A 26,775-nucleotide genomic window follows, 5' to 3' on the forward strand; every position below is an offset into this window, starting at 1 on the left:
TATCTAAAGGTGACTCCACAGATTTCTGTCACCGCCAGAATTGGACAAGTTTCTATTTGTCCAACCACTAGCTATTAAGGCGTGCACACACCATTGTGTACCTACCCAATCCTGCCGGTGTGTGAAATAACTTTCCCACTCCTGACGCTTCATACATACACACAACCTCAACTTCCTTTTTGTTATGTTTGTGTGCAGAACTTTAAGTGTTTATGTGCAAGTAGAACGTGGGTGGGTCGTGTCTGATCCAGCGTTTTTTTAATTATCTTATTACAATCTTCGTATATTATTTCTGACAATAGCATCCGCACAGTCTGTGAGATATATTTATTTCCTAAATTATTTCCCATCAGTAAAACTTTTATTATTAAATTCATAATGAAGTGAAATCCTTGTGGATTGTTCTTTAGAATACACATTCAAGTTTACCAACAAGTGTTTTTTTCTTTTTTAATTCAAAAAAAAGATTGTATATTATTTAATTTAAAATAAATTCGAATTTTCCATCGATTTTAAAAGTGATCTATTTTGTGTTGAAATTAATTGTTAATCAATTATAGATATGGCCTCGTTGTCCTTACCAAGAGTATTGACTCACAGGAAAACAAGCTTAGACTTGGAACGTGAACAATTCCAAAAATTTCAGGTATTTAGAGTTTAGAAACATTTGTGTCAATTATTTGCATGTTTACTGGACTTTTAGATAATTATATTATATAATACATGAAATGTAAAAAATCTCTAAGATATCAATAAATTCGCTATTTCTTGTGAATTTAGTTTCCGCTATTGTAAAAGCGCCGGTGTTTTTTTTTACCATTTTGCGAATTAACATTTTTTCTATTAATAGACAATAAACATCTACAACTGTCAGAATTGTTTTCAAAACAAGTATTTTGGTTAAAATTTTGATAATTCACGATAATTTATTTTATTGCGAATATGACTTGCATATTTTTCAATCAATTTACTCCAGGCATCACAGTTGGTCCCCTTTTCTCCCCTTATTTCAATTTTATCACCTTTTTTTTGACGATTTGTCACCTTTTTCCCCCTTTTTTTGCTAATTTATCCCCTTTTTCACTTTTTTCTAATAAAAAATAAACAAGTTTTTCCTTTTTTGAAATCTTTTTCAAGTGTAATATTTAATAAATAATTTTATTTATACATTTCAAAATTAATTGAATTTTAAAATAGCTTCGTTTACAATTTTCATAAATAAATGAACTTGAAAAGATTTAAATTTTCGAAAATTTAAATAATTCTGAAATTATTAAAATTTTTTAATATATATATTTAATTAATTATTAACAATAATGAATTTATTGAGGAATTTTAGTTAACACTAAAAAAATTTGAATTTTGGAGAAGTTTCAAATAATTTTAAAAATTCCATTATTTTCAAAAACAATAAAATTCTTCGCAGAAATTCAATTATATTCAAAAATTTAAAGAAATTTTCGTCAAAATTTCAATTTTCTTTATAAATAATAAAATTCTTTTCGAAATTCAATTATTTTCAAAAATTTTAATAAAACATTTGGCAAAATTTAAATTATTTGCAAAAATTTCCCTAAATTCAATGATATTCAATATCTGCTAATTTAATAAAATTTTCCAAAAGAATTCAATTAATAAAAAAACTTTAATATAATTCTTCAGTTATCTACAAAATTTTTCACCGAAATTCAATTATTTTAGGAAAATTTTATAAAATTCTTGTCAAAATTGCAATTAATTTCAAATATTTTCAATATCTACTATTTTAATAAAATTTTTCAATAGATTTCAATTATTTAAAAAAAATGTTAATAAAATTCATAGACAATTTAATTATTTTCATAAATAAAAAAATTCTTCGAAAAAATTGAATTATTTTAAAAAATTTTAATAAAATTCTTGGCAAAATTTCAATTATTTGCAAAAAATTTTTCGTAAATTCAATGATATTTAATATCTACTATTTTAATAAAATTTTCCAAAAGAATTTCACAGAAATCCAATTATTTACAAATTTTTTATAAATTTCTTCGCAATCATTCAATTATTTTCATAAATAATAAAATTATTCAATTGCTTTTTTTGTACGTAAATAATTGAATTCTAGTAGAATTTTCTAATATTCAATTATTCTTATAAATAATAATATTCTTCGGAAGAATTCAATTATCCTCAAAATTTTTGAAAAAGTTCTTTGTAAATTTAAATTATTTTCAAAATTTTCAATTAAAAATATTTTAAAATACTACATTATTTTAAAAGAAATTTAATTATTTATAAAAACTCTAATCAAATGTTATTAAAAGAATTAATTTTCTAACAATTTTATTAAAATTTAATAATAAAATTATTAATTACAATTATTAGAAAAATACGATTATTTTAAAAACCTAAAATAAAATTTTTGGTGAAATTCAGTTACTTTTAAAATTCTCAATAAAAATTATTAAAGGAACATTCAATTATTCAATAAATTATTTATTTGCATTTTATTTGTATTTCAATAATTCAATTCTAGTAGAATTTTCTAATAAAAATGGATTTCAGTTAAAATTTTCGATTATAATTGAATATTGAAAGCATTAGAGCGTGATTTTTTTAGAAGTAATTGAATTTTGAAAAGGTTTCAAATTAAAATCTTTAAGAATCTGAATTTTTCATATTTTTAACTAACAATTCTGTGGAATTAATTTTTTTGATTTTTTTTTTTGAAATTATCTCAAGTTTTTATTTTCTAATATTTATTTAATTGAAGAATTTAGGAATAATTGAAATTTTTTATAAAATTGAATTGTAAACAAATGGATTTGAAAATTCTCAAATATGAACTTTTTCGAAAATTTTTAAAAATAATTGATTTAAAGAAGAAGTTTAGTTAAGAATATGAAAACAAAATTTAATTCTGGATTAATTAGAAATTATTGCCAAAATTCAATTATTTTCAAGAGTATAATAATATTTTTTGCAAAAATTAAATATTGTTCAAAAATAATAAAATTCTTCTGAGGGATTCAATTATTTTCACAAATACTAAAACTCATCGCAGAATTTCAATTATTTTTAATACAATTTTAATTGAATTCCTTGAAAAATGTAATTATTCTTAAAAATTTTATTAAAATTCATCGAAAGAATTTAATTATTTAAAAAGTTGATGATAAAATTCTTTGTGCGAATTGAATTTTAAGAAACATTTAATCATTCAATAAATTATTTATTTGCATTTCATTTGTATTTAAATAATTGAATTCTCGTTGAATTTTCTAATAGGTAGAAATTGATTTAAAAATGGATAAATTTTTATCCCCTTTTTGAGGAAAGAATTCCCCTTTTCACCTTTTTTGAGGAAAAAAGGTACTGTGATGCCTGTTACTCTCATTGTATGTTTATATGCAATTTGTTTATAAGAAATTTTAAGAAAACTTTCTATCTTTTAAAGAAAAAATAAGAAATACTTTTTTTAAAAATAATTACAAACGAATAGGTATTCATAGAATTTTTTTTAATTTTCGAAGAATAAATAAATTTATTTAATTATTAATAAAGGAAACTGGGCGAAAATGTTTAAAATTTATTCCAGATGTTTTTTGAGAATTATAAATACTTATATCGTAAATATCTGTTTCATGAAATTAGCTCTACATATAGTGCATGCTGTCAACATACATAACTTTTGAAGTATCTTCATAAAATTCCATTTATATGGGTGAGAAAAGAATAGACGAAAAATGAACTATTTTTCACGCTGATTATTGTAACGCTGTATTATTATTATTATTTTTATTGTAATCATTTTACATCCACTAACATGCCGCCTATACTTCCATTAAATGACAAACAGATTCACCAATTGGTAAGTTTTCGTCAAAAGTTATTTTTAAAAAAAAATTTCGTTGTTGTTTTCTTTGAATATTTTTTTTTCTTTTGAAACCTTTTTAAATTTTAATGTTTGTTTTTTAAAATTCTTTTTTTTAACATTTTCTTTGTCGATATTTCTTCTTCTTTAAACATTTTTTTTTTATCGACATTTATTTTTTCAACAATTTTTTCTTTTAAATATTTTAATTTCCGTAATTTCGTGAAACAAAGGAGACTATAAACACTTAATTGTCAGTGCAATAATAAACAATTGTGTTGAATACACAAATTGTATAATTGTGTAAGAAAAAAAAAGTGATCACATATAAATTCTTTGTTTGACGTTTATAATTTTACTGATAACGTGATAATATCGCTGATAGGTTTTAAAGGCGTAAAATGAAAATTTAAAATGAACTGAAATTGTTTGTTTTACATAAACTTGAAATAATAAAAGAAAAAAGTTTCTCTTAGTTTCCAATATCCAAGAATATTTTTCATTATTAATTAGATCAACTAAATAATTCGTTTTTCAATTAATTAATTTTAATTTTTAACCAATTTGTCAATTAATTTTAATTTTCAATTATTTATTCAAAAATTATTTATTTCTTTTATTTTATTTAAATAGATATTAAAAATAATAAAATTAGAACTGAATCGAATTTTTATTGAATGATACATTAGTAATTTTTTTCTTCTTCTATTTCAGAATGTTAGCATTGCGAAAGCGGTACATCCGACTGAAACTCCTGTAAAAGTTAAACATGTACGCAGTATCCTTTTTTATTTGAAAAAATAATTGCAACGTCCATTACAGTAAACTGTATATTTTTTAAGAGCTTATTTTCACATTTTTTTAATTATGACAATTATTTTTATTATTTTTACTATTAAAATAATAATATAGACACTATAAATATAATAACAGGTTTGCCACTGGTCAGAGAATTCAGGGAAAAGTCAGAGAAAGTAAAATTGGTTAGGGAAATCAGGGGAAAGTCAGCGATTTTTATTACAAGTACTGAAAAAATGTCATTTTTAGAATTCATAAAAAAAAATTCTAAATTTTTGTGTTTTTTTTTGTTTGACTCATAAACTGAGAAATTACCATTAAAAATTCTCGTAAAAATTTCAATTATCTAAAAAAATAATAAAATTTTTCACCAAAATTCAATTATTTTCAAAAATTTTAATAAAATTCTTGGCAAAATTTCAATTACTTTCAAAAATTTCCCTCAATTCAGCAATTTTCAATATCTTCTATTTTAATAAAAGTTTTCAAAAGATTTCAATTATTTAAAAAAAATGTAAATAAAATTCATCGAGACAATTCAATTATTTTCATAAATAAAAAAATTCTTCGAAATAATTGAATTATGTTCATTAAACAAAAATTGTTCTGAAAAATTCAATTATTTTAATGAACAATAAAAATTGTCGCAAAAATTGAATTTAATTATAATTTTAAAAAAAATTCTCGTTAAGAATTCAATTATTAGTTTTATAAAGAGCAAAATTCTTCGTCAAAATTCATTTATTTTTAAAAATTGATCGCAATTCAATGATTTTCAATATCCAATATTTTAATAAAATTTACCAAAAGAATTCAATCATTAAAAAAAAAAACTTTAATATAATTCTTCGCAAACATTCAATTATTTTCATAAATGATAAAAATTTCACAGGAATTCAATTATTCATATCACAAATTTCATGAAAATTTTTTAAAAAATCAATTATTAAAAAAGATTTTTATAAAATTCTTCTCAGGATTTCAATTATTTTTAAAAATTTTAATAAAATTCTTCGCAATGATTCAATTATTTTCATAAATATTAAAATTCTTCTCAGTTATTCAATTATTTTCATAAATTAAAAAAATGTTTATAGAAATTTAATTATTTTCATGGATAATAAAAGTCATCGTAGAATTTGAATTATTTTTAATACAATTTTAAATAATCTTCACGAAAAATGCAATTATTCTTAAAAAATTTTATTAAAAGTTATAAAAGTCTTCGAAGGAATTCAATTATTTTCACAAATAATAAAATTTTTCAGTGGAATTCAATTTTTTTTTTAAATTTGATAAAATTCTTCATAGGAATTCAATTACTTTCGTAAATAATAAAATTCTTTTTAGGAATTCAATTATTTTCATAAATAATAAAACACATTGGAAATTTCAATTATTTTTAATACAAATTTCATCAAGTTCCTTGAAAAATGAAATTATTTTTAAAAATTGAATTAAAATTCGTCAATAGAATTCAATTATTTAAAAAAGATTTGTTTATGAAAATCCAAATATTTTTTATACAACTTTAAAGAAATTTCTAAAAAAAATCAAATTAGTTGTGAAATAAAAAAAATTTTATTATAAAAAACCTTCGAAACAATTCAATTCTTTTCATAAATAAAAAAATTCAATTATTTTAATGAATAATAAAATTTGTTTCAGTAATTCAATTTTATATAATCAATCAAATTATTTGCGAGTATTCAATTATTATTAAAATTTTTATTATATCCATCACAGAAATTCAATTATTTTCAGAAATAATAATTTTTTCCCCATAAATTCAATTAATTTAAATAATTTTAATAAAATTCTTCACAGGATATCAATTATTTTTAAAACACTTTAAAGGAATTCCTCGAAAAATGAAATTGTTCCTGAAGATCTTACTAAAATTCTTTGATAGAAATAAAATATTTTCAAAAAATTAGATAAAATTCTGTAAATGAATTCAATTTTAAAAAATGATCAATTATTCCAGAAATTATTTATTTTTGTATTTAAGTAATTGAATTCTTGTAGAATTTTCTAATAAAAATTGATTTAAAAATGAAGTTCAGTTAAAATTTTAGATTATAATTCAATCTTAGAAGCGTTATAGTAGAAATGTTTAGAAAGAATTGAATTTTAAATGATTTTTAAATTTAAATGTATAATAATTATAACTTTAATAATATTTAAATATTTATTATAAAAAAATTATTCATTTATATTATTTTCGTAAAAAATTATAAAGTTTTGAATAATTTTATTTAAAAATTCTAGAAAATATTTAAATTTTGGAAAAATCTTTGAAAATTTGAATTTTTCTTACTTTCAATTTCTGTAGAATTAATTTTTTTGAAAAAGTTTGATTGAATTTTTTTTTAAATTATTTGAAGCTTTTTTTCTAATATTAATTAAAAAATTTCCGAATTTCATCGAAATTTCTTAAAATTCAATTGTAAACAAATGGATTTGAAAATTCTTGAAGAATTTTTCGAAAAATATCGAAAATAATTTATCTAAAGAAGAATTTTAGTTAAAAATTCTAGAATATAATAATTGAATTGAAATGATGAAAATAATTTTGAAGAAGTTACAGTAACAATACCATTATAATAATTTGCTATTCCGTGAACAGAAAGTGTCGTCTTTTGTTTTTCTATAGTAATTAATGTTTTGATAGAAATTTTGGTTATGAGTATTCCCATATGTGTGATAACCACTTGATGCAAAGAAATTTTTTTACAAATAAAAGAAAAATGATCAAGACATGCCTCTATTCAACTGATGTTAAAAATGGTAAATACATTATTATTTTGTTAATTCTTATAAATTTAATGAAATTCTCAAACTTGGTATTATTATTATTATTATTATTATTATTATTATTATTATTATTATTCAATTAGTGAACTGAATTTTATTTGCCACTTTTGTTTAACAAAAATAAATTGATTAAAGACACTTAAATTTTGAAGTTTAAATATTTAGTATGTTTTTTAGATTAAAATAGTGTTTTTCAATTAAATCTTTAGAATTTTTATTTCTTTTGGTAAATTCAGTCTCCTATAAAATGATAATTCAATAAACTTCAAAAAAAAAATTCCGGATTTTTTACATTTTTTGATACTCTTGCCATTCCGGCTACGCAGAATCGGGTACTTTATTTATTTCAGAAAAAATAATACTTATAAATTCTATTAAACATTTCTTTCCTTCAATTATCAACATTTCAATGCATTCAATATATTTTTCGGATGAATACTAACAATTATTAGGGTAGGCGAACACTATTTTTAAAAAAAAGTATTTTCTACACCTTTTTGTCTAAAAAGGCGATTTCTAATTAAATCTGTTTTCCGAAAAAGTTTTTCTAAAAAGTTATAATTTCTAATGTTTATTTTCCTAAAATTTCTAAAATTCCATAATTTTGATAAAAATTAGAAAATTGTTTAAAAATAAAGATTAAATTTTCTGTTTCTCAATTACAATTCTGTTTACAAAATTATAAGTTTCTTTTTGAAAATGAAGAAAAATTTTTATAAAATTACTATTTCTTATCACAATTTGTTAACAAAATTCTATTCTTTTTTGAAAAAAAATAATTTGTATCATTTTTACATTTAAATTTCCAAAGTTAATATATTTATAAAAAATTTTGTTAGAAAATTTTAAATATCTTTAGGGAAAAAATCCCTATAATTTCTATTTGTTAATTACGATTTTTAACTAGATTATTTAAAAATTTTGTTAAGTAATTTGCATAATTTCTATTTTTTATTATAATTTTTTAACGAAATATCAAGTATTTTTTTAAAGAATTAACAAATTTTCGTAAATTTTATTTTTTAATCATATATGTACTTATTGATCGTGATTATAAAAATAGAATATTGTTAGAAAAAAGAAAAATTTTGAAAATTACCTTTATTAGAAAAATAAATTTTTAGAAAATTAGCTTTATTAGAAGACAGAAAATTTCAAAATCACCTTTATTAGAAAAAAAAATTTTAGAAAATACGATTTAAAAAAACTGTACCCCAACCATTATTAGAAACATAAGAATGAAAATTAAAATATTTGCAGAAATTATAATTTAAATCTTTTGAGCTTGAATTTTATTACATTTATATGAGCTTAAAAAATGTTTGAGGGATTTCATGAGAAAATTACATGTATAAAAATTACATTTGAAACTTGAGTTGAGTAGAGGCATGTTTTTTCACTTGGTAATTATATTTATTTTAATAACAGAAGCCATTAAAAAATCGCAAAAGGATCCAAGGCAAGAAAAGTAGTAATTTTGATTTTTCGAGGATTTTCTAAAAATCTCGGTATTTAAACTAAATTATAATTTCCACCCCTTGGAAGCAATTTTTTTCGTTTGCTAATTATTTATTTTAATGTTAGAAGTAATTAAAAAATTTTGCAAGAAGATCGAAGGCGGGGAAAGCAGTGATTTTGATTTATTTTATATTTTAGGATTTCTGAAAAATCTGTGACAAAAAATAAAAATCACTGCTTTCCCCGCCTTCGATCTTCTTGCAATTTTTTTAAATGGCTTCTGAGGCGTGGAAATGATAATATAGTTGAAATACCGAGATTTTTTAAAAAATCATAACTATTGTAAACATGCAAGAATATAAATTGAAATTATTAAATTTTTTCTGTGGAAAGCAGGTAGGCAGATTGCTACCGTGATAATTCTTTAAATCATTCACGCGCGTAGGACTTTGCTAGTATTCTTATAAAATAAAATTATAAAATAATGATTTTATCACTCGGTCAATTTTAATTATTATAAAACATGAAGAAATCGATTGCTCCGAGTCGAAGACTCGGAGTGATTGATATCTTCATGTCTTATAGTAAAATATTCTTATAAGTTGTTGATTTTGAAATTTTTAAACATCTAAATTCCTGCTAAAGAATAGTAGTGATTAAATATTTATTTCAAAATGAAGTAATTGATGTTCTTGAATAATTTTCCAATTAAGAAAATTCGTAAATAAATGTAATAGAACATTTTTTTGAGTATTTAATAATTTTTAGAGTGAATCGGAATATTCTTTAGGGTTAGAGAAAAATTCGAAACTTTGTCTCGAAATCAGGGAAAAACAAAATTTAATTTTTGTGACAGCCTGAATAATATAATTATTGTAAATACTACAAATATAAGAATATAATTACTTTAAATACTATAAATATAATAATATAATAATTATTTAATATAATATTATAATTATTTTAATTAATTGCTTTACATTAAAATAAAAAATTTAAACTATGAAAAAATGGGGGACAAACCCTGCTGGGGATTTATATTAATTTTATAAATAAATTACGATCAAATGATTTGAAAAGTGGATTAAAAATGTTTTCCTTAAAAGTAAAAACTTCAGGTGCAATTATTGGCACGTATCAAGAAAAAAGTGGGGCACTATTTTGGATGTTTATATTACGACAACCACTACAGGAAAATCGTATTGTAGCTTGGAAATTTTGTCACGTTTTACATAAAGTATTACGTGAAGGCCATCCGCAAGTTATTCCTGATTCTCAGCCCCATCGTGGTAAACTTGAGGATTTAGGAAAATTATGGCAACATTTAAAAGACGGCTATGGGCGTTTGATACTTTTATACATTCGATTGCTTATTACGAAATTAGATTTTCACAAACGTAATCCACGATTGCCTGGAAATTTACAAGTAACTGCAGAAGAATTGGAAGCTATTGGCGAAAATGATATAAACGTCTAGTGAGTGAGACATGGAAATTATCATGTTTTTAAAAATTTTAATTCTCTATTTTTATATTCCAATTAGGTATTACTATTGCTATTATTATGAGGAAATTCCTCGAGGTCAGCGCGCTAAACGCGTTATTTAATTTATTATTATTAGGAAAATTACAATTTTTTTTATTTTCAAATATCAAGTTCAGTTTTTCATAAATTTCACATTCAGAATAAAAATTAATTCACTTAATTATTCTTCATGAGAATTCAACTTTTTTCATAAATAATAAAATTCTTTCTAAGAAATCAATTATTTTCGTAAATAATAAAATTCTTCGTAGGAATTTAATTATTTTGAAAAAATTTTAATAAATTTCTTCGAAGGAATTCAATTATTTCGACAAATGGTGATTTGGAGAATTTTAGAAAAATTACAAATGATTGCAGTAATTCAATTATTTTCAAAAGTAATAGAATTCTTTGGAGAAATTCAATTATGTTAAAAAATTTTTTTAAATTCTTGTAAAAATTTCAATTATCTTTATACATAATAATAAAATTTTTCTCCGAAATTCAATTATTTTCAAAAATTTTCCTCAATTCAATGATTTTCAATATCTACTACTTTAATAAAATTTTCCAATTGAATTCAATTATTCAAAAAAATTTTAATAAAATTCTTCGCAATAATTCAATTATTTCCATAAATAATAAAATTTTTACAGGGATTCAATTATTTTCGTAAATAATAAATTTTTCTTAGGGATCCAATTATTTTCATAAATAATAAAATTCTTTCAAAAATTCAATTATTTTGTTAATAAAATTCTTTATGACAATTTAAGAAACATTAAATTATTCAATAAATTGTTTCTTTTTGAATTTAAATAATTGAATTTTCGCAAAATTTTCTAATAAAAATTGATTTAAAAATGATTTCAGTTAAAATTTTAGATGCTAATTGAATATTAAAAGCATTATAGCGTGAATTTTTAAAAATAATTGAATTTTGAAAAGGATTCAAATTAAAATCTTTGAAAATCTGAATTTTTCATATTTTTAAGCAACAATTCTGTGGAATATTAATTTTTTTGGAAAAAAATTTTCTAATATATATTTAATTGAAGAATTTACGATTAATTGAAATTTTGTAAAATTCAATTATAAAAAAATTAATTTAAAAATTCTTAAAGAACTTTTTCAAAAATTATTAAAAATAATTGATTTAAAAAAAGTTTTAATTAAAAACACTTGAAAATAATTGAATTTTTGCAAAAATTTGTAAGTTCTCTAAAATTAATTTTTTTAGTGTTTTTAATTAAAATTTTTCTCCAAATCAATTATTTTTAATAATTTTTGAAAAAGTTTTTTGAGAATTTAAAATTTTTTTTTGTATAATTCAATTTTACAAAATTTCAATTATTCGGAAATTTTTCAATTAAATATATATTAGAAAATAAAAAGTTCAGATAATTTCAAAAGAAATCCGCAATTAAACTTATTCCAAAAAAATTAATTTGATAGAATTGTTAGTTAAAAATATGAAAAATTCAGATTTTAAAAGATTTTAATTTGAAACCTTTTCAAAATAAAATAAAGTATGTAATAAAACTCTTCACAGAAACTTAATTTTGTTCAAAAAAAAAAAAAAAATAAAATTCTTCTTAAGGATTCAATTATTTTCACAAATAATAAAACTCATCGCAGAAAGAAAGAAAAGAATTCAATTATTTAAAAATTTGTTGATAAAATTCTTTATGAGAAATTCAATTTTAAGAAACATTCAATTATTCAATAAATTATTACAGTTTTTGTATTTAAATAATTAAATTCTCTTAGAATTTTCTAATAAAAATTGATTTAAGTGAATTTCAGTTAAAATTTTACATAATAATTGAATATTAAAAGCAATATTATAGCGTGAATTTTTAGATTGAATTTTAAAATTAATTTTGTTGAAAAGTTATTAATTGAATTTTTTTAAAAATTATTTGAAGTTTTTATTTTCTAATAAAATATTTAATTGAAGTATTTACGAATAATTGAAATCTCGTAAAATTGAATATTGTAAACAAATGGATTTGAAAATTGGCAAAGAACTTTTTCGAAAATTATTAAAAATAATTGATTTGAAGTAGAATTTTAGTTAAAAATTGTAGAAAAAAATAACTAAACTGAAATGATAAAAATAATTTTGAAGAAGTAGAATATTCTTATAATATAAAGCAATGATTTTATTACTCGGTCATCTTTAATTATTATAAAACATGAAGAAATCGATTCTCTCATTTGACTCGGACTGGTTATATTTTTGTCAGTAATTGGTTTACTGATTCGACCCCTGATTTTTTATTCTTCTTTTTAATCTATTTTTTGTTTCAACAGTTTTCAAATGTCGGTGGAAATGTTTGATTACATGGACGATATACTAAATTTTCAACAAGCAGGTACAATTTTAAATTTGATTTTCTTTTCTTTACCTATTAAAAAAATTAGTGATAAATTGTGTAATTATTAAAAAATTATTTTCAGTTTTTGGCTCATTGGATTTATCGCGATCAAATTCAATGACCCCTTGTGGACAATGCCGCCTTGCGCCTTTAATACCTTGTGTTCAAGACGCATCTCAATTATACGATTATTGTGTAAAAATTTTATTCAAACTCCACAATGCACTACCGGCTGATACTTTAGAGGGTCATCGAGATCGTTTCTCGAAACAATTTCATGAGTTGAAAAATTTTTACAACACTATCAAGCACATGCAATATTTTAAACATTTAATTTCAATACCATCTTTGCCGGAGGTAGGTTTGAAAATTTACACATTAATTTAATTTTTAAAAGTAAATAAACTTTTGAATATCTTTATTTCACTTTTTTTTATATTTCTGTTCAATTTTTGTGTAGTTTTGTTACTTTTTGAATAGTTTTGTTTAACATTTAATTTTTGAATATTTTTGTTTAATTTTTGAATAATTTTGTTCAATTTTTGTAAATTTTTGTTATTTTTGAAATAGATAGTTTTGTTTAATTTTTGAAATAGTTTTGTTTAATTTTTGAATAGTTTTGTTCAATTTTTGAATAATTTTATTCAATTTTCGATTATTTTCTTTTTAATATTGTAATAAATTTTTCCTAATTAATTATCGTCTAATTTTTGAAAATAGAATCCACCGAATTTCTTGATACAATCGGAGTTACGCAGTTACATAACACAAGTGGTTGTTTTGCCTCCCGAGGAACATTTAGATAGCGAAACAACTGTCGACAGTTTAATTGACACTTCAGATACAAGTTCCTTGCCTGGGGATCAAATTGATTCAACATTAAATGGCTCGATTTCTCCGGATGCTTTAGCAGAAAGGTTGTCAATTTAATTCCAATTATTTTTGACCCATTTCATAAAACTTTTGGTTGAAGTCCACAACGTTTTTAAAAAACGAAAACAAAAAAATGAGGGAACGGTTTTTTTTATTTTTGATTCTAAATCATATTATTTTTTAATAATTTTATCTTAAGTAACAATTAATTTTTTAAAATTAAGGCACATGAAAATTAGAGATGAATTTAACTGGGGAAAAAATATTCTTTTTTTAAAAACGTTGCAGACTTTAGCTTCTTGGTTGAAATTTAAAATATCAGAAATCAAGAATTAAAATTAATAGTAAATTGACGTTGAAAATTATTTAATGTTTTCGTTTCTTCTTTGGATTATTGCAGAGACAGTCTTATTGATCATCTTCATCAGGAAAATGGAAGACAGAGACAAGAGTTATATCGATCACATAACGAACATCAGCATATTGTTTGTGAACTTAAAAATCGAATTTTAGAACTTGAATCAGGACTTTCTACTAAAGTAAGTTAATGATAAATTTAGAGAAACTATTTAATCCATTTTAAAAAATATATTTGTTTCAAAATACTAATTATTAGATTTTAATTAATTATTATTATATTTTTTAGAAATACGATTATTTCTAAAAATTATTTGTAACTTATTTTTTTCTATCTAAATAATTCAATTTTCGTACAACTTTTTGATAAGAATTGATTTTAAAAAGAATTTCAGTTCATATTTTAGAAAATATTTGAAGATAATTGCAGTTTTAATTTTAATTAAATTTCAAAAGATTTTACATTGAAAACATTTTGAAATTTTAATTTCTTTTGGACAAATAAATAACAATTATTGAAATACTTATTAAAGAAAAATTAATAAAATTTAACAAATTGTATTTAGAAATTCTGAAAAAATGAGGTTTACAAAAAATTCTATTTACAATTTTTTGAAAATAGCTGAATTCACAAACACAATTTTAAATAATTGAAAAAATTGAAAAGTTTCTCAAATTTTACTTACAATTTTAATTTTTATATTTTAAATAAAATAAAAATTTCAAAAAATATTCTCACGTTGAATTCTTTTAAGAATTGATTTAAAAAGGAATTTCAGTTAAAAATTTTAATAAATAATTGAATATTAGAAGCATTTTAAGAAATAAATTAACTTTGAAAGGTTTTTAAATTGAAATCTTTTTAACATTTTCATCGCCGTTAAAGTATAAAAATATTAAAATCTTCATTTAAAAAATTATTAATGTATTATTTCCTTTAAACATTATTAAACTTTTGAGAAATTGCAGTTATAATTTTTATAAATAATCCATTTTCAAAATGTTTTTTATTGAAATTATTTGAAATTTCAATTTAAATAAATAATAATAATAAGTTTTTAACTATTTGTTTAACAAATATTATTGAAGTTTTATATAATTTAATGTAGAAATTCTAAAAAAATATGTTTTTGAAAAATTGTAATTAAAATTTTGTTGAGGATAATCGAGTTTCGGAAATTAATTTAAAACATTGAAACAATTAAAAGTTTTTTCAAATTTCATTGAATTAATTTAAAAAATTTATTTCCTGGTGGACAAATTAATAAGAAAAAGTATTCAAATATTTATTAAACACAAATAAATGAATTTTTGAAAAAAATTTATTTTGAATTTCTGAAAAAATGAGGTTTTTAAATCGTAATTAAAATTTGTTGAAAATAGTTGAATTCTTGAAAATAATTTTAAAAAATTGAAAAAATAGGAAATTTTCTCAAATTTCACTTAAAATAAATTTTATATTTCAAAGAATTTTATTTTCTGACTTTAAAACATTATTTTGAAATATTATTGTATTTTTTGAAGAATTGTAACTAAAAAAATGGAAATAATGAAATTTTAAAAAAAATTTGTATTTAAAAAATTTAATTCTCGTTGAATTCTTATAAGAATTAATTTAAAAACGAATTTCAGTTAAAATTTAGAAAAATAATTAAATTAAAAGTGTTATAACAGAAATTTTAAGAAATAATTAAATTTAAAAAAAAATTTTGAACTGAAATCTTAGAAAATTTTAATCGCCGTAAAATTCTAATAATAGATATTATTATTAGAATTTTTATTTAAAAAAATTATTAATATATTCGTTTCCTTTAAAAATAATTAAATTTTTGAATAATTTTATTCAAAAATCCTAAATTGACTTTTGTGAAAAATGCAGTTGCAATTTTTAGAAATAATTAAATTTTAAAAGATTTTAGATTGAATGTAGGTTTGAAATTTCAATTAAAATAACTAAGTTTTTAAATATTTGTTAAATAAAAATGATTGATTTTTTTAATAATTTAATTTAGAGATTATGAAAAAAATTAGTCTTTTGAAAAATTGTAATTAAAATTTTGTTGAAGATAATTAAATTCCAAAAAAAATTTTTCAAAATTGAAATAATTAAGATTTTTGTCAAATTTAATTGAAATAAATTTTCTATTTGAAAGAATTTAATTTTTTTCATTTTAAAAATTTTATCGTACTTTTGAAGAATTATATTTTGAAAAATTATATTTCTGGAAAAATACTAAATTGTTATTAAATTTTTGCTACTAACAACGGGTGTTAAAATTTCACCCAATTAGTTATACAGGTTATAATTAATTTATAATAAATAAATAAACTTTCTCATTGCAGGGCAATGAAATTATTCAAGAAAAGCAACAAACCCAAGATCTATTGAAACAAAAAGCAGAAATAATGACTAAATTCCAAGAATGTGAAGGTTTGTCCCTAAGGCAATATTTTTTAATTTTATATGTTACATTTAATTTTGAAAAATTCATTCACCATTATTATTTTCAGAAAAAAGTAAAAGTATAAATGAAAAATTTCAAAAACTCAAGGAAGTATATTCAAAATTACGAGAGGAACATATATGTCTTATACGAAAGGTAACTTTTTTTGTAATTTAATTAAAAGAGATTTTTTTCTTTGTTCTAATTTTTTTTGTTTCTTTCTAATTTGAATTAAAAAAGAATTAAAATTTTCTTTTTTGCAAAAAAATTGTTTAAAAAATAGTCTTTTGATGTTTCAAAGAAAGCAGAAGTAGATAAACAATTAGGCAGTCTGAAAATTATGCAAGAACAATCGGATAGACGAACTGTTGAAGCTGAACAAAGATTACAGGAATTAATTCAGGGACAAGCGACATCCGATCAGGAAGCACAAAGAGTTGCTCAAGCACGAGCAGATTTAGACGAAGTGAGAAAGAAATTCGACGATGTACAAACTGAAAATTTGGTACGCTTCTTTCTTTAAAAAAAAACGAACAAACAAAAAGGAAAAATAATTACTCCTAATTATATAAAATATTTATGACATAAAAAATAATTTATAATTTTAGGCTCTCAATGCAAAAATTGGCTTTATAACATCTGAGAAAGCGGCCTTGGAAGGCGATCTTCATGATTTACTTGCACAAAAGGAAGAATTGGACGTGAGAATAAATAATCTGCAGGCAGAATTTGAACGTTCCAACGCACAACTGAAAGCTGACGCTGAAAATACTTTCTACGAATTACTTTGTAAGTTGACTTATATTAATTATTTCATATATGTTATAATAACATTCTTCGGAAAAATTCAATTATTTTTATAAGTTAGTAAAATTTTTTGCAAAAATTCAATTATTTTCAACAAAATTAAAAGAAAATGTCACGAAAGAATTCAATTATTTTCTAAAATTTTAATAAAATCCTTCGAAACAATTCCATTAGGTATTTTTATAAATAGTAAATTTTTTTGCAAATATTCAATTATTTTCAACAAATTTAAAAAAAATGTCACGAAAGAATTCAATTATTTTCTAAAATTTTAATAAATCCTTCGAAACAATTCTTTTATTTTTATAAAGTAGTAAAATTCATTGCAAGAATTAAATTATTTTTTATAAATAATAATAAAATTCTTCTTAGGAATTCAATTTTTTTTCAATACAATTTTAATAAACTTCAATAATCAAATATTTATTTAATAATTATTAACATCAGACACGATTATTTTAAAAAGTTGAAAAAAATTCTTTGTTTAATTCAATTATTTTCAAAATTTTCAATTAAAATTATTCAAAAAAAATCTTAAATAGATTCTTCAAAAAGAATTTAATTTTTTAATAATAATAATAATAATAATAATAATAAAATATAGTAGAAATTTAGCACTTAAGAAAAATAGTAGAAATTAAAAAACAATGAGATGTAATGTATAATGAATTAATTTGGGAAAAATGCCATTTCAGTGAAATGTTTATCCGAAGCGGAGACAATGTTACAAAATGCAATGCACGCCATTGATAATCCGGCAATTTCTGCTGTTACTTGCACACCAGATTATCTTGCAACTCTATTGGATCCAACAAAATTGTCATTGAAAAATTTAGACACAGCGTATAATAATTACATTGAGGATGTGAAGACAAGAGGAGAATTAATTCGAAGTTCCATTCATACAGCTTTCATATTGTCCGTTTATCTTATTCAAGCTAAAGCCACGTCAAATACATCTACGGACATCACTTTTGGTGACAGTGAGTATCACTTTGGAAATTCTTCCAAAAATATAATTTCTCTTCTTTTTTTACATAATTAAATTTTTTCAAAAGGATTTTTAGTAAAATTTTTGAAAATAATTACATTTTTTCGAAGAATTTAATTAAAAATTTTTTAAAATAGGTAATAAATAATAATTAATTAATTAATAAGTGAACTAAAATTATTCAAAAATAAAAGTAAATTTTTTTCTGTTTTCCTTTTTGTTTCCTAAATTTTTTGATAAGTTTGTTTTTAAAAATATAAATATTGTTTTAAATAAGTATTTACTGTTAGTAATAGTAATAATAAGAATAGTAAAATTAATAATAATCAATTAATTAATAATAATTTTAGGAATTACTGACGAATGTAAACAATTAGGATCCCAGAGTCTAATGATGTTTAGTTACATTAAGGAGATTAAAGACAAGGATAAGTCTTCGACGACAATTGAACAAATAAATAAAGTAACTGTTCAGTTGGAAAAAATTGCCTCATTAACAGCTTCATTATCAGATCAAAAGAAAAGTAACGCAAGTGTTATTGGAGATTTGGTGGAAAAGGAACTTTTGACAATGGATAAAGCTATTGAGGAAGCTGCTGCTAGAATTAAGGTTTCTTAATAAGAAAAATAATTTTCGTTTCGTGAATAATTTCGGGAAAATTAAAAAAAAAAGAAAACAATAATTATTTAGTATAAATAAATATAAAAGTATAAATTTAAATAAATTACTCATTATTAAATATTTTTTGTTAATAATTAGTAATTTAAAAGAGAATTTTATATTTAAAAGCTGTTAAAAGTTTTTATCTAATTTTACTATTTGCTGTTTTAAATTTTAATAAATATGTAGGTATATTTTTTTCTATAAGAGTTGAAAATTTTTCTTTTTCTTCAGGATATGTTGGATAAATCACGTGCTGCAGATTCCGGAGTTAAATTGGAAGTAAATGGAAAAATTCTCGATTCTTGCACGGATTTGATGATGGCTATTAGAACTTTAGTGAAGAAATCTCGTTTTCTGCAAACGGAGATCGTAGCACAAGGAAAGGTAGAAACGTTTTTTTTTTCTAAAAAAATAACTGAAAATTATATTAGAAGGTCTCGAACTAGGTCCGTCAATCCCGTAAAGGTCCTTAAATTTTGCTTCAAGTCCGTAAAAGTTAGTTTTTATTGAAAAAAGGTCCGTAAAGTCCGTAATTTGATAGAAAAAGGACGAAAAGTTCGTAAATTCTACGATATAATTTGGATTAATTTAGAGAAATTACAAATGATTGCAGAAAATCAGTTACTTTCAAAAGTAATAAAATTCTTCGCAGAAATTCAATTATGTTTAAAACTTTTAAAAAATTCTCGTCGAAATTTCAATTGTTTTTAGAAATAATGAAATTATTTTCAAAAATTCAATTATTTTCAAAAATTTTAATAAAATTCTTGGTAAAATTTTAATTATTTTCAAAAATTTTCCTCAATTCAATGATTTTTAATATCTACTATTTGAATAAAATTTTCCAAAAGAATTCAATTTATTTAAAAAAAATTTAATAAAATTCTACGCAAACCTTTAATTATTTTCATAGAATAATAAAAATTTTACAGGAATTCAATTACTTACAAATTTTTTATAAATTTCTTCGCAATCATTCAATTATTTTCATATACATAATAAAATTTTTACAAGGATTCAATAATTTTCGTAAATAATAAAATCCTTTTTAGGAATTCAATTATTTTCGTAAATAATAAAACTCAATGCTGAATTTCAATTATTTTTTATAAAATTTTAATGAATTCCTCAAAAAGTGTAATTTTATTAAAATTCGTCATAAGAATTCAATTATTTAAAAATTTGTTGATAAAATTCTTTATGAGAATTCGATTATTCAATAAGTTATTTTTTTATTGAAATAATTGAATTCTAGTAGAATTTTCTAATAAAAATTGATTTAAAAATTAATTTCAATTAAAATTTTAGATTATAATTGAACATTAAAAGGATTATAGCGCGAATTTTTAGACATAATTGAATTTTGATAATTTTAATTTTTAATACTTTTAATCTGCTTTTAACAAACAATTCTGTAAAGGAATTAATTTTTTTAAAAATTATTTTTTCTGATATTCTTATTTTCTAATATATATTTAATTGAAAAATTTCCGAATAATTGAAGTTTTGTAAAATTGAATTGTAAACAACAAATGAATTTGAAAATTCTCAAAGAACTTTTTCAAAAATTATTAAAAATAATAATTGATTTGTAGAAGAATTTTAGTTATAAACACTCAAGAAAATTTAATGTTTGAGAAATTACAAATTATTGTCAAGAGTAATAAAATTCTTTGGAAAATTAAATTATGTTCAAAAATAATAAAATTCGTTTTAAGAATTCAATTATTTTCATAAATAATAAAACTCATCGCAGAATTTCAATTATTTTTAATACAACTTATTTATATAAAATCGAATTTGTCGAAAAATGTAGGTAATGATTCTTAAAAATTTTATTAAAATTCCTCAAAAGAATTCAATTATTTAAAAATTTGCTGATAAAATTCTTTATGAGAATTCAATTTTAAGAAACATTCAATTATTCAATGAATTATTTATTTTTGTATTTAAATAATTGAATTCTCGCAGAATTTTCTAATAAAAATTGATTAAAACATTAATTTCAGTTAAAATTTTAGATAATAATTAAATATTAAAAGCAATATAGCGTAAATTTTTAGAAATAATTTAATTTTGAAAAAAAAATTAAATTTTTTTTGAATAATTTAATTTTTTTGAAAAAGTTAACTGAATTTTTTTGAAATTATTTGAAGTTTTTATTTTCTAATAAAATATTTAGTTGAAGAATTTACGAATAATTGAAATTTCGTACAATTGAATTTTATAAACAAGTGAATTTGAAAATTCTCAAAGAACTTTTTCGAAAATTAATTGATTTAAAGAAGAATTTTAGTTAAAAGTTTTAGAAAATAATTGAAATGATGAAAATAATTTTGAAGAAGTACAATATTCTTATGATATAAAATCATGATTTTATCACTGGGTCATCTTTAATTATTATAAAACATGAAGAAATTGATCACTCCGAGTCGAAGACTCGGAGTTATAAATTTCTTCATGTTTTATAGTTTATGAAAAATTTAATTTATAGTTTTAAGTAAACGTTCTCTTATTTGACTCTGACTGGTTATATTTTTGTCAGTAATTGGTCCGTAATTTTTCATTTTCGGTCTGTAAAGTCCTTATTTTTTAATACTTTCACTGCTTCGTGCCCTGTATTAGTGATAATATTTTTTACCTTCAATTTTTGTTACTTCATAGAGCACTTCATCGACTACGGAATTTTACAAAAGAAATCATCAGTGGTCTGAAGGTTTAATTTCAGCAGCTAAAGCCATAGCAATGGGAGCCAATTTCCTATTGTACGTATTTCTTTTTTTTTTAAATAAAATCTAAAATAATAAAAATCGAATTTAATTTTTCAAGTTTTTTTTTAATAAAATGTGCCTTTCAAAAACAGGGAAGCTGCTGATAAAGTTGTTTCTGGAAATGGAAAGTTCGAACAATTAGTTGTTGCATCTCAGGGTATTGCCGCCTCCACTGCACAGTTAGTCGTTGCCAGTAGAGTTAAGGCTGATAGAAATAGTAATAATTTGGCTGCACTGTCGGAAGCTTCGCGTGGAGTCACTCAAGCTACTGGAAGTGTTGTTGCAACGGCAAAAAGTTGCAGTCAACTCGTTGAGGAAAATGGTAATTATTATTTTTCTTTTTTTAAATACTTTTTACAGTCTTTTCACATAATTTTATATTCTCCATAGGGTCAAACCATTATATTTCGCAGAATGTACTTTTGACCCTTTCAAAAAACTTTTCTACTTTAGGAGAATATTTTTACATCTTTTGAGTTGACAGAATGCACGATGATTTAGAAAAATATTTTGTTAGAAAAAATAGAAATATTTATTTTAAAACTTATTAATCTTTCATTAAAAAATATTGAATTGTCTTCTATAAAAACGTTTTATTTTGAAAAAAATATTTAAATCTAGAATTCATAAGAAAATTCTGAACGCAACGGCCTTTAAAACAAAGAAAATATTCAATTTAATTTTAAATTCTTTCTATTTCTAACAATAATTGAACTTTACAGATTTAAAATCGAATTTATTTTAAATGATTTTGCGAACAATTTTATTTAAAAATTCAAAAAATAATTGAATTTTTGTTGCGCTTTCAATTTTTATAAATAATAATAGGAATAACTAGAAAAACTGGCTATTTAATTTATTATAATTATGTAAATTACAAAATTATTTATTTTTTGAATAATTTTAGATACAATTTTTTTAAAAAATTCAACTTTAATAGAATTCTTTAAAACAATGCGATTATTTTCCAAAAATTAAATAAAACTCTTCGCACGAAATTCAATTATTTTAAAAACAATTTTAATTAAATTCGTTGAAAAAATTTGCAAGAATTAAATTATTTTCAATACAATTTTAGTTAAATTCGTTGAAAAAATTTGCGAGAATTCAATTATTTTCATATATGTAATAAAATTCTTCACAAGAATTCAATTATAAGAGTTTAATTATTTTCAAAACTATTTTAATTGAATTTCTCAAACGAATTTAATTATTGTCGCAAAATTTCTAAAAAATTTTGCAAAACAATTAAACTATTTTCAAAAATTTTAATAAAATTCTAAGCAAAAATTAAATTCATCCGATTAATTATTTCATATAATTAAAAAAGTTTCAAAAATTACAAAAAGTAATAGTTAAAAAAATTAATATAAAATGTTATTAAAAATGTTACATTTCAAAATAGAAAATATTTCACATATAAAATAGTGAAAAATAAATTAGATAATGTAGTTTTCTTTTGCAATAATATTATCACTAAACTTATTCTGTAAATTTGAATTAGTAAATATTGGAACTAATTAGAACAAAAGTAATACAAAATTTCTAAAAATTAATTATTTACCTACTTCTAAATAGAAATTGAAATAAATGAAATTTTATTTTTCTTAGAAAATAAATATTAAAAAAACCGTATTTTGCATTACTATCAAACTCGTTTTTTTGACAATAATTTATAAGTACCTAACTATTTTTATATTTTAGAATGTTAAATTAGTATTACAAATATTTATATTAATAATCGTTGTATTCCGATAATCTGTTCGCAGTTTGAAGTTCGTTGTTGTTTGCTTTTTTGTTTCCTAACTTTTTTAATAAATTTTCTTTTCGGAATATTTTTAATTTTAAAATTAATCTATTGAAAATCATTGAATTGATATAAAGAATTTTATCAAAAAATTTGAAAATAATTGAATTCTTTCCAAGAATTTTATTAAAAAATTTGAGAATAATTGAATTTCTCCAATGAATTTTAGAAAAAATTTTGAAAATCCTAATTAAATTTTTTTGGAGAATTTCTTTGGATTTTTTTAAGATAATGGAGTTTCTTTAATAATTTTTAATTAAAAATTTTGAAAGTAATTTAATTTTATGAGAAATTTCTTTTCCAGTTTTTAAAATAATCGTGTTTCCGAATAATTGAAATTAAACATTTAATTATTGAATTTTATTAAAATTTTGTAGAAAATAATTAAATTATTCTCAGAATTTTATTACAATTTTCTAGAATAATTGAATTCTTTCAAAAAATTTCTTTAATTTATTGTATATTCAATCGACTTTGTTAATAATATTGTAATTAATAATTCCACTTTTAGAAGTTTATTAAATTAATTATTCATTCGAAAAATTTTATTAAAAATTAAGAAAAATAATTGAATTGTTTCGAAGGATTTATTAAAATTTAAAAAAAAAATATGTGAATTTTTTCGAAAAATATTATTAAAAATTAATAAAAAAATTGAATTCTCTCATGAAATTTGATTAAAATGGTATTCAAAATAAATGAATTTTTGCAAAGAATTTTATTATTTATAAAAATGATTGAATTGTTTCGAAGGATATATTAACATTTTTTAAAAATAGAATTCTTTTGAAAAATTTTATTAAAATTTTGTTGAAAATAATTTAATTTTTGGCAACAAATTTTACTATTTAGTAAGAACTATTTCGAAGAATTATATTAAAATTTTTGAAAATATAAATAGTAATAAAATATATAAATAGTAAAAATTAATTTAAAAAACTTTAGAAAAGTTGAATTTTAAAAAATTATAATTAAAAATTCAGAATAAGTTAGTTTTTTGAAACAATTTTTGTTCACTTTTTTTCAAATTAGATTTTTAAATTCCCTTGTAAACAAGTAGATTTTATTAATATTTTAGTTGTAGGTGAACTTTTTTTTTTTTAAATAATTGGATTTTTAAGGAACTTTCTTAAGAAATATTAAAAATATTTGAACTAGAGAAGAATTTTAGTTAAAATTTCTATAAAATAACTTAATTGAAATGTTGAAAATAATTTTTGAGAGTTTTTCTTTATAACCGGGCAAATAATTCATAATGGCGATTTTTTTATGATAAAAGCGGTCATTCTGTTAATAAATATTCTCCCAAAGTATTAAAGTTTTCTGAAAAGGACAAAAATACATTATTAGACGAAAAAAAAAATGATTTAACCCATATAAATACTTCTTATAATTCTTTTTTTTAAGTTTATAATTGTTTATAATTTCTAATCATTAAAAATTTATTTTTCAAACTTAAATAAATTGTAAAAATATTTGTTTCAGATGATTTAGATATTTCCGGTTTGAGTTTACATCAAGCGAATAGATTAGAAATGGAGGCTCAAGTACGAGTTTTAGAGCTTGAAAAAGCTTTAGAAAGTGAAAGATTAAAATTGTCCGCTTTACGTCGCTATCATTATCAATTAGCCGGTGACAATTGAAAGAAATTAACAAATTATTTCGATGCCCAAGAAAAGCATTTAAAAAAGGTAAAACAAAAATAATCACATTCTCTTTATTTTTAATTAAAATTACAACAAAAAAATTAAACCAGGAAAAAAATAATTAAAATTCTCTTATTTTTCAGGTACACATTTCAATAATTATCGAAAGCCTTTTTTATTTATATATATTTTTTTTATTAAGTTGTAATCATTTTCCAATTAGTACATATTATACATTTTTGATAATGTATTTTTAATCTTTATTTTGAAGACTCGATTAACTAAATTACTAATTTAGATATATTATATACATAATATACTTTAGTCCTTATAAATTATTTTTGCTACAATTAAAATTTGGCTGATAAAATGGAATGTTTAATTAAATTTTGAAAATCTAAATGAAATTTTCTAACTAGATTTAACATTATTAAAAGTGATTAATTAATTAATTTTTATCATTTTGAATATGTGAAAATTTTATCAATTTCCTGCTATACATAATTTACAGGAATATTTTGATGTTAAATTAATGAATTTATTACGTTTCTTGTATATTATAATTAAGCAATTGCGATAATAGAAAAAGAAGAATTGAATTTTATTTTCATGCATAAACTTTATTATTTTGTATGCATCGAAAATTTACTAGAGTAATATTGTTAACTCTATTTAATTTGCTTGCTAATTATAATACGCTAATGTTAAGCGACAGTGAAATATTTTTTCCTGTCGTTCCAAAGAAACGTTTTCTTTTTTTTTTTTAAATATTTATTTTTATTGGAAATTACTGTTAAAAAAATAATTTTTCCTAAAAACTTATTATAATAAATTATTCTGTATAAGATTTGAAATTTCTAATCTGCGAGAAGAAATATATTTAAATACATTTGATACATGAATAAGCGAATGTCTTTTTAATTATTTGTATTCAAATTTTATTAATAAAAAAATTCAATTATTTTCAATTTTTACTAATTTTTAATTAGAATTTTGACTAATTTTTACTAAAAAGAAAATAAATAAAAAAACTGATAAAAGTAATGAAATTTTTTTTTTTAAATTGCTTTGAAATTATTTGAATTCGAGAAAATAATTTTAAAACATGTAAATAATTGGAAATTTCGTTTTTGTCAAATATTTTTTCTACTTTGATAAACGAGTGGAGAAGTCTTTACTGATAAATACAAAAGAAGAAGAAAAATGGGACAAAAAATAAACATCAATTTCAATTTATTTCGAATTCTGCAGTCTTTTATTATGTATTTTTATTTACAAGACTTTTTTTTATTTGAATAATTCTTAAATCTTATGAAAAAAATGGTATTTTGTTAAAGAGAAAAAAAATGCATCTCGCAAAAAAAATCTACTTATTTTCACAAAAAGACGCATTTTGTTTCCTTAAATTTTGGCAATTCTACTTCTTTTCAAAAGACTTACGTCTAATATAATACACAGTAAACTTTACACTCAACTACATTAAATGTATGCGAAGTAAAGGAATATATATATATATTTTTTTCTATGTATTTTATGTGTACGTACATTGGTCTTTGTACATAATACTTAAAACATATTTCA

The 26,775-nt window shown here is 20.5% G+C and overlaps 1 protein-coding gene across 3 annotated transcripts; it reads left to right on the plus strand.

The window, feature by feature from the left end:
* The first annotated feature begins 174 nt into the window (after window positions 1-174).
* LOC122511169 (huntingtin-interacting protein 1) lies at window positions 175-25,562 on the plus strand. 3 transcript variants are annotated; one of them, XM_043626261.1, is made up of 20 exons: window positions 175-316; window positions 561-646; window positions 3,842-3,853; window positions 4,571-4,634; window positions 10,048-10,405; window positions 12,770-12,831; window positions 12,917-13,191; window positions 13,555-13,751; window positions 14,108-14,246; window positions 16,408-16,495; window positions 16,576-16,664; window positions 16,810-17,013; window positions 17,117-17,297; window positions 18,011-18,298; window positions 18,657-18,916; window positions 19,202-19,354; window positions 21,635-21,735; window positions 21,834-22,063; window positions 25,034-25,239; window positions 25,338-25,562. In XM_043626261.1, the coding sequence occupies exons 2-19, from the start codon at window positions 563-565 to the stop codon at window positions 25,189-25,191; spliced, it is 2,943 nt and encodes a 980-aa protein (XP_043482196.1). In that variant the 5' UTR covers window positions 175-316; window positions 561-562; the 3' UTR covers window positions 25,192-25,239; window positions 25,338-25,562. The 3 variants fall into 3 exon arrangements, with proteins under 3 accessions (XP_043482196.1, XP_043482205.1, XP_043482215.1); XM_043626280.1 differs by having other exon boundaries at window positions 208-316; window positions 3,637-3,853; XM_043626270.1 differs by lacking the exon at window positions 3,842-3,853.
* The last annotated feature ends 1,213 nt before the right edge of the window (window positions 25,563-26,775 follow it).

Source organism: Leptopilina heterotoma, unplaced genomic scaffold (assembly GCF_015476425.1).
Source record: "Leptopilina heterotoma isolate Lh14 unplaced genomic scaffold, ASM1547642v1 Lhet_121, whole genome shotgun sequence".
Classification (NCBI taxonomy): domain Eukaryota; kingdom Metazoa; phylum Arthropoda; class Insecta; order Hymenoptera; family Figitidae; genus Leptopilina; species Leptopilina heterotoma.

Coding starts and splice junctions, on each gene's coding strand:
- LOC122511169 (XM_043626261.1), top strand. CDS start 563: ATGGCCTCGTTGTCCTTACCAAGAGTATTGACTCACAGGAAAACAAGC. Junction 13,192..13,554: donor CAATACCATCTTTGCCGGAG/GTAGGTTTGAAA, acceptor TTTTGAAAATAG/AATCCACCGAATTTCTTGAT. Junction 17,298..18,010: donor TACTTTCTACGAATTACTTT/GTAAGTTGACTT, acceptor ATGCCATTTCAG/TGAAATGTTTATCCGAAGCG.